The 12334-nt window shown below is 51.5% G+C and overlaps 1 protein-coding gene across 1 annotated transcript; it reads right to left on the bottom strand.

Moving 5' to 3' along the window:
• Window positions 1-6: 6 nt before the first annotated feature.
• LOC128728836 (protein unc-13 homolog A) lies at window positions 7-11198 on the bottom strand. The gene is made up of 25 exons (XM_053822485.1): window positions 8111-11198; window positions 7688-8050; window positions 7433-7587; window positions 6509-6546; window positions 6316-6403; window positions 5461-5469; window positions 5127-5201; window positions 4904-5055; window positions 4768-4835; window positions 4571-4703; window positions 4242-4490; window positions 3844-4168; window positions 3496-3768; window positions 3259-3417; window positions 3039-3164; window positions 2776-2943; window positions 2392-2673; window positions 2096-2317; window positions 1817-1983; window positions 1461-1749; window positions 1243-1389; window positions 956-1190; window positions 788-886; window positions 550-712; window positions 7-478 (listed from the first exon to the last, which is right to left on the bottom strand). The coding sequence occupies exons 1-25, from the start codon at window positions 11151-11153 to the stop codon at window positions 286-288; spliced, it is 7221 nt and encodes a 2406-aa protein (XP_053678460.1). The 5' UTR covers window positions 11154-11198; the 3' UTR covers window positions 7-285.
• Between the last annotated feature and the right edge of the window lie 1136 nt (window positions 11199-12334).

Raw genomic sequence — 12334 nt, 5'->3', positions numbered from 1 at the left:
GTACATTGTTTTATTATCATCCGAAACAAATTCGCAGAAAGCTTAATTGAATACTACATTATTTCACGTTGTCGATTCCTCCTTCATAGGATTGCGTTGTTGATTCCTCATCCATAGTTGAAGTGTGACATTTTATCTGGAATGGCAAATCGTCCTGAGTAACAATCCGAACTAACAGCATACCTTACCCAAAGCTCCGGTTAAACTTTCGATCCAGTTACCGTTTGTCCTCTGCAGTATCCTCGGGAAGCATATCACGTTGGTTCTTCTTGCTCTCGCAAACATTCATCCCACACATTCGTATCCATTCACTCGCACAAGTAATGCAAATACTATAACCCAACTGTATACCTGATCGACTACGTCTTTCAGCTTTAGTATAGCTACTCCAACCAGCCGGTCCTCCCGGGCGAAGCAGTAGTCCTTCACACATATGTGCAGCTCGAAGAATTCCAGCTGCTCCTCGTTGCCAATAATGCTGTGTGAGCGGAAAAACAGGCTCAGTTAGTAATCGTGTGCCTCTCGCTTTGACAAAACCAATTAACTCACAAGTGGAAGGTGTCATTATATTTCGGCGACCAATTGTTCGATTTGGATTTGGTGGCGAACTTTCGTTTCCTATCATTGAGATGGGGTCCGATCAGGTTCACCTCGATGAATGGCCGGAACATGCCGGATGGGACGGTCCATTTGAGATCGTTGGCAGCGATCACTGTGGATTGAAAGTTCCCGTAAACGTGTGCTCAACTTTGCTTGTGGCCTACTTCTCCTTGTGGCGGCTACTTACCCTTGACGGATATTTTCTGCTCTCCGTTCTCCGGGTTCGACGAGACGTCTATTTGTATTGAGACCTCTCCGACGGAAGCATCATCGTGACTAACTCCTTCTGTAATTGAAATGGATAAAGAAGTAGTTCGGTTACGATCGAGGACGAATCCTGGAGCGACGAACGTACCTTCGGAGGCACCTTGGCCAGAAACGAACGACTTGATCAACGTGTCCGTAGTTTGCGTGTACAAGCTCAGCGCGTATTTCAAGCTTTGCAGCTCGGGTGACTTCTCCAGGAACGGCATTTTCAAACCATTACCACCAGCGTGGAAGTATTGCTGAATGGTGCCGAGGGCAACCTCCAGTACTGCGCACTGCTTTGGTGAAAGGTTTTTCTCCATCTGCGAAGTGAGCCCGTAATGCTGTTTTTTTTAATTAGGATATTTGTGCATCTTGACATTTAAAGTAACTAACCTCCTTAGAAATGTCCATGACCCCGCTGAGCACGTTCTTCGCATCCTGCTTTCCGGACATGTGGTTCTTGATTAGCCGCGACATATCTTCGATTTTAGCGTTCGCTGCCAGATTCTTGGCGTTGTCGGTGAGATGCTTGAACACCATCTATAGGAGTAGATTAGAAGCATAAGTTATGGCACTCGACACTCGCCGCCCAATCGATCGTTCACACGTACCGTTCGATCGGTCATTGGAGGAAGCACTATCGTTTTCTCCAACGTTCTGATAACTATCTTCCACAGTTCCTTCAGCAGTCTTTTCAAAACGGTCTTCTCGCAAGATTGAGCGTACATCGAGAGCGAACCGTCCAGCAGGTCCATCAGTGGCCGCAGCACCTCGTCTGCTTCGATGGCGATGAGGTTGGCATCGTCCGCAGGTGGCGCGTGGAACAACGAGCTTTGCTGCTTGACCTGTTGCAGTAGATCACCCAGCTCCCGCACGCTGCCAGTGATCCTTGGCTCCAAGCTGTGGGTGAAAGCAGGCAGATGGAGCAATAAATTGAGTAGCTTGGTGTAGGACGAATCGACTCTACCTCTTGGCGAACTGCGTCGCCAGATCGTCCAGTGCCGTGTTCAGGTTCTGCTGCAGTTCTTTGAGAATGTTGGCCGCATCCTCTTCCAGCTTGTCGCCACCCATCGACTCGAACATCTTCTCCAGCTGCACCCGTAGCTGCTGGATGTTGTTCATAAGTATGCACGCCTACGGATTGGTTCGCGGATTTGAGAAGGCAAGGAAGTACGAACGATGTGGAAAATGAGTATCAACGGCTGTGGGCCAATCGCTGCTAAATATAGATAAATGTGTGGCTTACTGTTCGCTCCTCATGCATTATATCGGGGAACTCCGATTTTACGATATCAACATACGCAAGCAGTACTTTAACAATGGTCTTAGCAAAACGTCGCATGTAACGTTTCCAGATTTCTGGATCGGGACAGTCGAGTTTGCTTACCACATCGAAGCACTGTGTTAGCTGCGTAAAGACATCGACGACCGAGTTTGAGAAGAGAGCATGCTCACTACTTTTTTGGAACTGTAAATAAAAACGTGACATTGGATAATAAGCAACTGAGCATCGCGGTGTGACCCCAAACCATGCGCATATACCCCGTCTTTCTTGTCCCGCTTGAACGCTCCGTGCAGGTACTCCAGCGATACGTCATCGTTCTCGTTAAGCCACTGCATTACGAACGGCTCAAACCAGGCCGGATACTCTGGCACGGCGCCCTTGTACGGTGGTACCTCCTTAACGTAGTTCGTGTATAACCATTTGACCTTGAAATGTAGATTCATGTACGCCGACGATTTGCACAGTCGATGCTGCTCATGCTCCTCGAGCGCATATTTCATATCTACGGCGAACAGGCTCCACATAGTTGCCGCCGACACCTACCGTTCCACGTGAGGGAAAAAAATGCAAAAAAAAACGAACAATACCCCACATCCCGCTTAAGTTAACCAGCTACAACTAAAAGCGAGCTCTCGTCCTACCTGCCCGATGTTAAGCTCTTGCGGGAATTGATTAAGTACAGCACTATAACTATTTTTATCTTCCTCAATAACTGATACAATTAAAGCTATTAGCTTGTGCCAGAAATCAACATTCTCTAGTTTTGGTCCGTGGTCTTCGCCTTCACGTTTGGCTTCATTCGGATCAACCTGATATCGTTGTGGCGAGGCGAAAAAACGGAGAGACAAATTAGTAGCTGCATTAAAAGTGCTGGTCCCACACTCTACTCTGTTAGAATTCGCACCTGAAACTCTCGATTATATAGCTCGTAACAGTTTTCGAACAAAAATTGATAGGTTGATCGTAGACATGCCTTAACACAATCCTTTACCACTGTGCTTGCTCTAGGTGGGCTGGATAACTCTTGAACCTAGAACGGCAGCAGAAAAATATATTGGATGCCCCATCCGAAAACCTTCATCTACCAGAATTCTGCTGCAACCTGCAGAGGAACGAGTGCTTACTTTCATACGGAAAAAGGTAATACTGGTTAACAAATCTACAGTAGATTTAAGATCCATCAGCTTCTCCTGGCTGGAAGCGGGGAAGTTGTTTCTGTACATGGACAAGTCGATTCGTAGCGAGTTGTGCAGCTGGTCCAATAGCTTTACGAACTTTTCTTTCTGTAAAGTCGAAAGGAAACGTAGTAGATATGAGCGCTATGTCCTGACATGGTGGGGGCAATTCATGAGCAAACTTACACCAAAATTACTAGCCGCAAAGCGATCGCTGGCTGATACCGCGCTAGAAGCCGTAGTGTGTGCATAGTAAGCGTTTATATTAGCTAATAGTGTACTCATAACAGCCGGGACGCCAGCGCACAGGTACTTCGTAGATAGGCAATGAAAGTGAGTCATGGCTTGATAAATGTTCTCAATGCCATAGCGCATCGCGAACTCGTCCACGATCTCTTCCGGCGTTTCGTCGAAGTAAATCTTCCACCCGTCGTCACCTTTGGTCTGTGGCAGATTCACCTAAGAAAAGGGAGAAGCCGTAACGGCATTAGAACGACAGATCCTGCGATCTAAAGACATCCCTCCAGTACTTACCGCTCCCAGCGCCTCCTCGCACAAGTAGTGGAACACGTTCTCGTGCAGGCAGGTGTACTGGACGTGGTACGGAGCTACCTTTTCTTCGCCCTTTATCTCTACGGAAATATGCAAACGGATCGCCCCGGACACGGCTGATTTGTCAGTACGCTTCTCCAGATTGTACCAAACGTCCATCTCGCCCGACAACGTTCGCACTTCAATGATTGTCTGTCCCAGAAAGTCGTCCGACTCTCGCGTTAACTTCTGTCGCAGTTTTGATTTCAGATCGTTATCTTCGTCCCACACGCGCACCTTGATGCGATCGGACGAGTTGTGGCACTCGCTGGAACGAGGATGCAGAATTTGGTTCGGAGTTTCTTCAAACTGTCCAACTTTTCCTGCGATGGGCTACTCACAAGTTGAACTTCTCGTTCCACACCGGGTTCAGCTCCTGTGGCATCGTTCGGGTGCGCTTCTTTACCTTACTTACCTGCACCGTCACGTACGGATCGCTCGTACCACTCTTATCCTTTGCTATCAGACCCTGCGCGCAGATGACTGTGATCGCGATCTTCGCCGACCATTTGCTCGTACCATCCAGTACGCTCTGCTTCACTGCCTTCATGTGACCGGCGTGGCTTTTCTCCTCGACGGCAAACACCTTCCTGCTCGTGCAGAAGAGAAGAAGAAAGCCACCATTAACAACCAACAACCTGAGAATATAGCATGCGTGCGTGACACGTACCTGATCAGTTCGAATATTTCTGGTCGGTCACGTTCGCGCTGCTTCATACGCTCCTTCATCGCAGCTATCACCGAGTTCGCTTTGTCCTCAGCGCCATGTTTGGAGCTCTTCTCGGAAGCACCGGCAAAGCACACTGTAAAAACAAATTGGGGAAGCATTAGCGGAAGTATGCGTAAGCAAGGATCCAGTCCACTTACTCTGCAGACAATCTGCATTCAACAGGTCCTTGCACTTTTCGTGACATTTGACTGCGCACTCCGTACACCTGGGGAGTAGAAATCAACGACGTTGAGCAACATTTACGCATATCAAGAGGTATGCCGAAGTTCGCACCTGACTCCTTGCCGAGCAATGCCCCACAGCAGTCCTTCACACTCGTAGCAGTACGTCGGGGAGGTGGCTGTCCACAGGACAAAGTTATGTGGTGTGGTCGAGGAGATGGGATAGATTAACGCCTGCAGCGCCTTCTTGTACACGTGCATTTTCTGCAACAGAGCCAAACGATCAATAATGTGTGACGGACTGCCGAACTCCACATGAGAACCGACCAACTTACCAGCTCTTCGTCGTTTAGTGTCGCTCGCGGCACGGCTGAGGTCAGTCCGGCGTTGCGTTTTGTCGCTGCCATAGTCTAGACAGGCATCCGGAGTAGTCCGGAGCATCGAGGAGAGAAGAAATCGCATTAGTGTCCAATCTAAGTACAGAGCTGATTGCGCTTGCTTGTAACTGCCGTGCAGAATACGGTAACAGTGTCGGGTGATCTAACTCCACCGCACATTGACAGAAACAGTAACGGTAAAAGCAAACCATAACCAGAAGCACGCAAAACCAACTCAAGACACTAGCACAAAATCTAAGTTTGAAAGAAAACACGTTTCAAGTACACTTACTTTGAGGACCTGTTGGAGAGCGTTTCAAAATCATTTGGTGAGGTAACAATTTACGACGGAAGTGACGACAGGGCAGGCGTTTAGGGCGGTTCGGTTGTTTGTTTTTTTTTGTTTTTTTAGTTTTAGATTTGGTGTTTCGTTTTTTTATATACCGCACACAATGAGGGTACACAGACGAGGGACACATAGATAATACGGAGCGGCCAGGTTATATTTTGGAAGGACACCAGAAAAAGAAGTAAGAAAGGTATTCGATGCACAGTTGTCTCCCCTCCAGTAAATCCTTCATTGTCGTAGAATGTTGTCGGAAAAGCCGGCAAGCTTGATTGTAGGGCATTTTCATTCTAAGGTACTCTGAACGTTCACGTTCCGGTCCATTTGCTGGATGGCTGAGTACAGATTGTTCCATTTACAGATCGCTTCCGTTAGCGCCGGTGGGTTTTATGACTCTGATGGGTATGCTTAACCCGGTACCGAGAGATTCTCAATTATTTACCACAAACAGCACGCTGGCATTGCTCAACCAACCCTAAACCAGGGCCAGGGCCCACCTCCAGCAAGCACACGAAAGCGTCCACCTACCGGATGCGGGAGCTTTACGAGCATCCGCTTCTAGACATTTATGTCACCCTATCACGAGCTATAAACATCGCCCCGTGCCATGCACCGCTATTAGCGGACGTAAAATGGACACTAACCAAGCGGCAGCCGCTTTTCCGACAACCTCTCGAGCAGGATAGCGTCGTTTTGAACACTGGTTCCACAGCTAATGGCAAGGGAACGAGAGAAAGAGAGAGAGAGCGAGAGAGGGCACACCAGGAAGGAAGGCGCTGGCGCACTCCCTCCGATACCTACCAGCTCCGACACGAGTGGAATGGACTTCCTCCTTGGCCGGATGTCGGGCATGCTGTCGATGTTGCTGTAGAAGGTGTTGTCTCCCAGGCTGCGTGTAGAGAGCGGGGAAAAGGGATGGTGGAGGGGGTGAAACCGACAAAACGTCAGATGAATGGTGTTCCTGGCTCAAGACCTCGTGCTTCTGACAACTTACCCATTGTTGCGTCCACTATCGACCGTACCGTTTCGCTTCTGCCAGGGACAGGTTTTGGAATAGAAGAAGTAGCACAGATTAGTCGTGAAAGGGCTGAATGGTGGTGGGTGCGCCGGCGGCGCGGTACAAGCAGAAGTAAACCAAATGAAAATCAACAAACGAAAGTGTCAAAACCACACTACTGTAACAGCGACCAACGCTACTTGGCCTGCTGGCATTGCCTCGCATCGCAACGGATGTACTCTGACAGAGGTAGTTCGCAAACGCACAAATGCTTACGGTGGTGAGAGATTGGTTTGAATGGTAATCACGTCTACGGCAAGTATGGAACCAGCACCAGGCGGTCTGGTCTAGCTAAGGGAGATGCAACTTAACAGTGATGTTAACTATTCTTACCTCTACAGACCCTCCGAAACTGATTCCGAACAAAAGCATAATACAGATAGACACGTAAACGAAACATAAAATACGCTCCCTCGCACACACAACGTACAGCGATAGGTTGAAGGGCATGTGATCTGTTTGTTACGGTAATAGGTAGGCACAGCACAATACACACGGAGGTGATGATCTATAGCGCGAGTCGCGATCGGCACACAGCCCAGCAGAGGGATTACGGAACCAAAACACACGGAAGAATAGACCGAGAGGTGGTGGAACACAAATGGAACACAAATCAAACCAAACAGCGCGTCCTAACTCCAATGTGCTTGCATGTGTGTTATCTCTTTTCATGTTCATCTTTTTTTCTTCTTCATTTTTTCTTTTCTCATTGAATATCTTTCTTTTCTTTTCTTTTCTCTTTTTTTTTGCTTCTCTTTTGTTTGTTTTGATGTTTGTTTTTTTTTGTTCTCTGTTTTGTTTGTTTTATAGCATATTCAACATCCGCCCACCGATAGCGGGTACCGCAGTCGTCTCATTTACCTCGGGCTCGTCGTTCTTGCCACTTACGTCCACCTTTTTGAACAGACCGGGCTCGTCGTCGAAGGACTCACCGACATCGGCCACTTTCTGTTTCTCCTCGATTCGCTTCTCCTTGAGCGTTTTGAGCAGCTTCCACTTGCTGCCGCCCTCACCGTCTGCAGATATATGGGAGATATGGGAGGAGGTTGGAGTATGTTGGTGATAGGACCTGCTCCAGGACCTGCCACCGTCATCGTCCTGCAGGACATCGCTTACCTTCGCTTCCTTGGGCGCGGAACAGGCTCTGGCGCCGTTGGGCCCCCGTTGGCTGGGATCCTGTCCCTGCCTCACCGAGGTCCTTCTCCTGCCCACCAGCCTGGCCCTCGCCGGGCGTCATCTCCGACCCACTACCCGCTTCCTGCTCGTACGGGAACGCGTCCTCTGGCGGGTACTCCAGCTGCGGGCTCGGTTGGGTCCCGGCTGGGCTCACCTCGAGCTGCCCATCATAGGAGGCGTCCCGAGGCGGAGATGGGGTCTGCTGGTCGTGTGGAGTCACCGCCGGTGGCTGATGTTGCTGCAACTGCTGCTGGTGGTCGTAGTACGACGCCGCCTCCAGACCGGACGGTGGTGAGGCTGCATCTGCGGGTGAGGCCGTGCTCAGTACGGGCCGTTCGGCGAGACGTCACCCGTCGGACTCACCTTTGACCGCCACCGGTGACAGATCCGCGTGTGGGGGCTGTGTTGCCACGTCCAACACCTGCGCACCTGCTGGTGGGAGCTCCGCCTCGTCGACGGACGCCTTCGAGGAGTCCAGACTGAAGGAGCTCTTCATCGATGCGAAGAATGACTTCGATTTCGCCCCCAAACTGTCCGTGCTCTCCTGGTGTGTGAGGTTCTTGTTCACCTTGTTGAAGAAGCTGCCGAAGCCTACGGTGGTCGCCTGGAAGAAGCCTGCCTTCTGATCGGCTGGTGCAGGAGTCGGTGCCGGTTGTTTCGAGGGTAATAGCGAGCCCACCAGGGGTACCTTGACCTGAGCTGGCACTGGTGCAGGAGTGCTTGAGGCAACCGGCGCGGTAGGCTTGACAGGAACGACGCCTGCACTGGTAGTCGGTGTAGGTTTGGCGGGTTTAGGAGCCTCTACTGGTTTAGGTGGCTCTACAGGCTGAGGAACCGTGCTAGAGACGACGACCACACCACCCGAATCTGCAGTTGACGTCGCCGCCTCGACGATCGGCTTACCCTCAGCCAACACCGCCATGGTGGGCGTCGACACGATCGGTGGCAACGCCGGTAGTTTAGACGTCGTCACCACAGTCGTCACCGGCACCGACTCCTTCACGAGTGGTGGCTCCACCACGGACGCTAAGGTCGTCGGTTGACCGAAAGCGACACTGTCTGATGCCTCACTGATGCCGGACGAGTTCATCGACATGTGCAGGAACGAAGAGCAGTCGGAGCTGTCGGGCATATTCGAGATAGCTGACATAGTCGAAAAGTCCGGCAGACTGACTGGCGCGTCCGCACTCGGCACCGTGAGTGGGAGTTGTGAGAACAACGCCAAACTATCGCTGGTGTCTGCGAAGCCAGAGTCGGTGATGTCTAGTGACGGGAAGAACGTAGTGTCACTGAGTGTCGGTATACTCGACTTGCGCGACAAGCTGTCATAGATTGCCTGCATCTCTGGCGAGTCTGTGATCGAGGTTTGTCCGGGCAGGGGTTGAAACGTTGGCGGGCTCGTCGATGGCTCGGCCACGCTAGATCTGCGGCTGATGATAGCCTGTATAATAGCAGCTGTATCGGTCGTATCTGTCACGCTCTTAACAGGCGCCCCAGACGCGACAAGCGACGCATCAGCTACACTGGTCTTACGAGACGTCTGAACAACGACACTCTCGGAACAGATCGCCACACCCGCACTTCTGCTGGCGTCAACTAGCTGCACACCGTTCGAATGGTTCGACGAGATACTCTGCGACGTGACGCAGGTCGTCATCTCGAGTGCCTCTGTGATATTTGGTCGCATGCTCGCATACAGAGGCTTACCATTGGTCAACCCGACCAGATTCGAACAGGCGAATGTCGGTGGGATGGTCGTCTTCGGCACGTCCGGCACGTTTGCCAGAGTAGTGTGATTCAGCAGCTTCTCCTCCAGCTGCACCCTAGACTTACCGTTTTCAACGCCACCCTTTGGGTCTTCCACTACGTCTTTCGCCACTGCGACATTCAGCTGGTCCTGGAAGAGGGCGCTTGCATCGTTTTTAACACCAACATCATTCCCCAACATGGCTGCCGTCGCCTGTAGCTCGAAGGGCGAGAACTCGATCAGTTTTTTCGGTGAAGTCCCGTTCTCCGCCGATCGAGTAGTCTCAACGCCCAGGTTCAACCTGAAGTCACTCTCGGACGTACTGTCTTGGATCGTAATGGTACCATTCTCCACTGTCAGTAGATCGTCCTTGGTCAATGTGGCGATGCCCTCGGACAGGTATTTCGCTAGTTCCTTCCGTGGACTTACACCAGGCAGAGCTTGCTTACTACGTGCCATGAGCAACTCTGCCGATTTCACCGGGTACACCACCTGCAGGTCGTCGTCGAACACGTCCATCAGCTCGGAGCAGTTCTTCGCCATGAAACACCGCACCTTATCCATCTCCTCACTGCTCAGCGAGGCGACATCTTCTTCACTCATAATCTTGTTGATCAGTTCGCGCACCTCCTCACTCTGCATCTTCTCGATACGCTCCGCCGAGTACTTCTTCGACTTTGGTGTCCCAAATTCCAGCTCAATCTGCTTGGCGTGGTTCAGGAAGGAGGTACGCAGCTGCTCCTCGATGATGGCCGCACTATCAGCCGGCTCGATGTTCCGCAGTAGCCCTCGGTCGGCCTCGCCAGCCGTCAGGAATGGGTTTGTGGACATCCGTGGCATCTCCGACGATGGATGAGTCGGGTTGCTACGGGTTGGCAGTGTCACTGGTGGCGGAACAACGAAGCTGTCCGCCTCCAGGTGTGGTTTCAGCAACGCCTGCTCCTCTAGGCTCGCAAATGGTTCGTCCAACTCCTCGGGCACATTGGCTAGGTTGCGCTGCAGCAGGAGAAAATCGTTGTCGTACTGCAGCTGAACCTGATGCTGCTGCTCGAGCAGATGCATATTGTCGTACACCTCGTGCCGGCTTCCCTGTAGTGGCGGTACCGCGTGGTACAATTGGGCGGTGCCATGCATCTGCTGGTGGAAAAGCAGCTGCTGCTGTTGCTGCTGATGATGCAGATGTAGCTGCTGCTGGTGAAGGAACTCCTCCTGCTCCTCCTGCAGCGGTATCATGCCACTGTTGATGAGCGCCTCATTGATCCGGTCACGGTACTCCAGATCCTTCCGGAGACGCGACTGCTCCTGCAGCGAAAACTCGTGATGCTTCGCGTAGTCCGGTATCATGTCGAGATATGCTTTGCGATTCTCCTCCATAAACTGCAGGTTTTGCACTATGCGTTGCTGTGATATGTTGAGCGACTGCAGCTTGAACACCTTCTCTGACATTTTCGTGTACTCTTCGTTCAACAGGTTTAGCGCCGCCCAGGCGAACTTCAGCTCCGTGTCGAGCAGATCGATGTTGGTCGCTATCTTGTCCGTATAGTCGTTGATGATGAAGTCCTGGTGCAGATGGTGCAGATCCTTCAGCCCCTGGTTGCTGTACATCTCCTGCGACTGCTTGCTCCACAGGAACGCCGCCATCACTTCGTTCTCATCCATGGTTGCGGCGGTACTGCTAACGCTCACTATTACACGGCCTAGGAAACGTTCTCAAAACAGTCACATGCTTCTGTTCTCACGCACTCACCACCGCACCACACACACCACGGACCACTCGGCAGGTTCTTGCACTTGCACGCCCCATCCTGATCGATTGGAAGGTGACGTTCGAGAGAGAGAGTGAAGGAGAAAGAGAGGGCGCTCAAGAGCGGTCGCAGAGGAGCAGCTCCTCGATAGCCGTACTTCGCGTTTTCTTCCACTACTAGCTGCACTGTAGAGAGGAACGAACGAAGGAATTGATAGTTGAGCCACACTCGCGCCAGCAATCACCGACAGAGCATCCCTGTCGTTTGATAGAAGCCTGCAATTGATGGACGATCCCAGAATCAGGCTCGACTGGTGCTCGAATCGACCAACAAGGCAATGTAGGCCATCACGCTGTTCCGACAGGCGCACAAGCACAACGCTTCGGTACGAATGTCCTTGCTGGTTTCCCGCGAGGAGGGTTAAATAATTCAAAACAAATTCGTTCACCTCACGCGCCCCAACGTCCCGATGTACGCACGGAACTGCTGCTGCTACTGCTGCTACTGCTGCTACTCCTGCTACTGCTGCTGCGGCAAGGCTCGTTTCGGGCTTCACAAGAGACGTGACTACCGAATGCTGGCCGAGCCGTCTTTTCACGCACACCACTCGTTTTTTTTTTCTTTTGGGGCCAATTTGTCGCAGCCTACCACATAAGGGAGGTGGGGGTGTGAGATGAGCTGAGTAGCAGCAGTAGCGCTAGAGCCCAGTCGTAAGGACAACTGGCGGTGATTACTGTCGCAACGAGCAGACCACGGGCAACACCTTGGTCGGGTCAAGGGATGTTAATCGATGTCGGTCTTCACCTGCCACACACGTCCCTGGTCAAGTTAGCAGGTTGCAGACCTATCGTCAAAACCCGTCGGAAAGAACTATCTCCCCCCGCTCTCGAACGGTTCACGCCGAAAACCTCACTACTTTGCACGTAAAGCTTTTTCCGTCTGACGACGGGATCTTGGCTGTCCGACGAGCAGGCCTCTCTCTCTCTCGAGTGAGAGAAAGAGAAAGAGTGTGAGAGAGAGAGAGAGGGAGAGTGAGAGAGAGTTTAAGATACCGCACCACGTTCTCTGTGACTCGCGAACTGTCACGTTATCTCT

This window comes from Anopheles nili, chromosome X, assembly GCF_943737925.1.
Source record: "Anopheles nili chromosome X, idAnoNiliSN_F5_01, whole genome shotgun sequence".
Classification (NCBI taxonomy): domain Eukaryota; kingdom Metazoa; phylum Arthropoda; class Insecta; order Diptera; family Culicidae; genus Anopheles; species Anopheles nili.
This window is presented reverse-complemented; position numbering and strand designations above follow the sequence as displayed.

What these genes read in the sequence shown, in the direction of transcription:
- LOC128728836 (XM_053822485.1), bottom strand. Translation starts at nt 11,153, where the DNA reads ATGGATGAGAACGAAGTGATGGCGGCGTTCCTGTGGAGCAAGCAGTCG. An exon ending in GCAAGAACGACGAGCCCGAG is followed by an intron (nt 6,547 to 7,432) that starts GTAAATGAGACG and finishes TGTCCCTGGCAG; the next exon opens with AAGCGAAACGGTACGGTCGA. An exon ending in TAATGCATGAGGAGCGAACA is followed by an intron (nt 1,984 to 2,095) that starts GTAAGCCACACA and finishes ACCAATCCGTAG; the next exon opens with GCGTGCATACTTATGAACAA.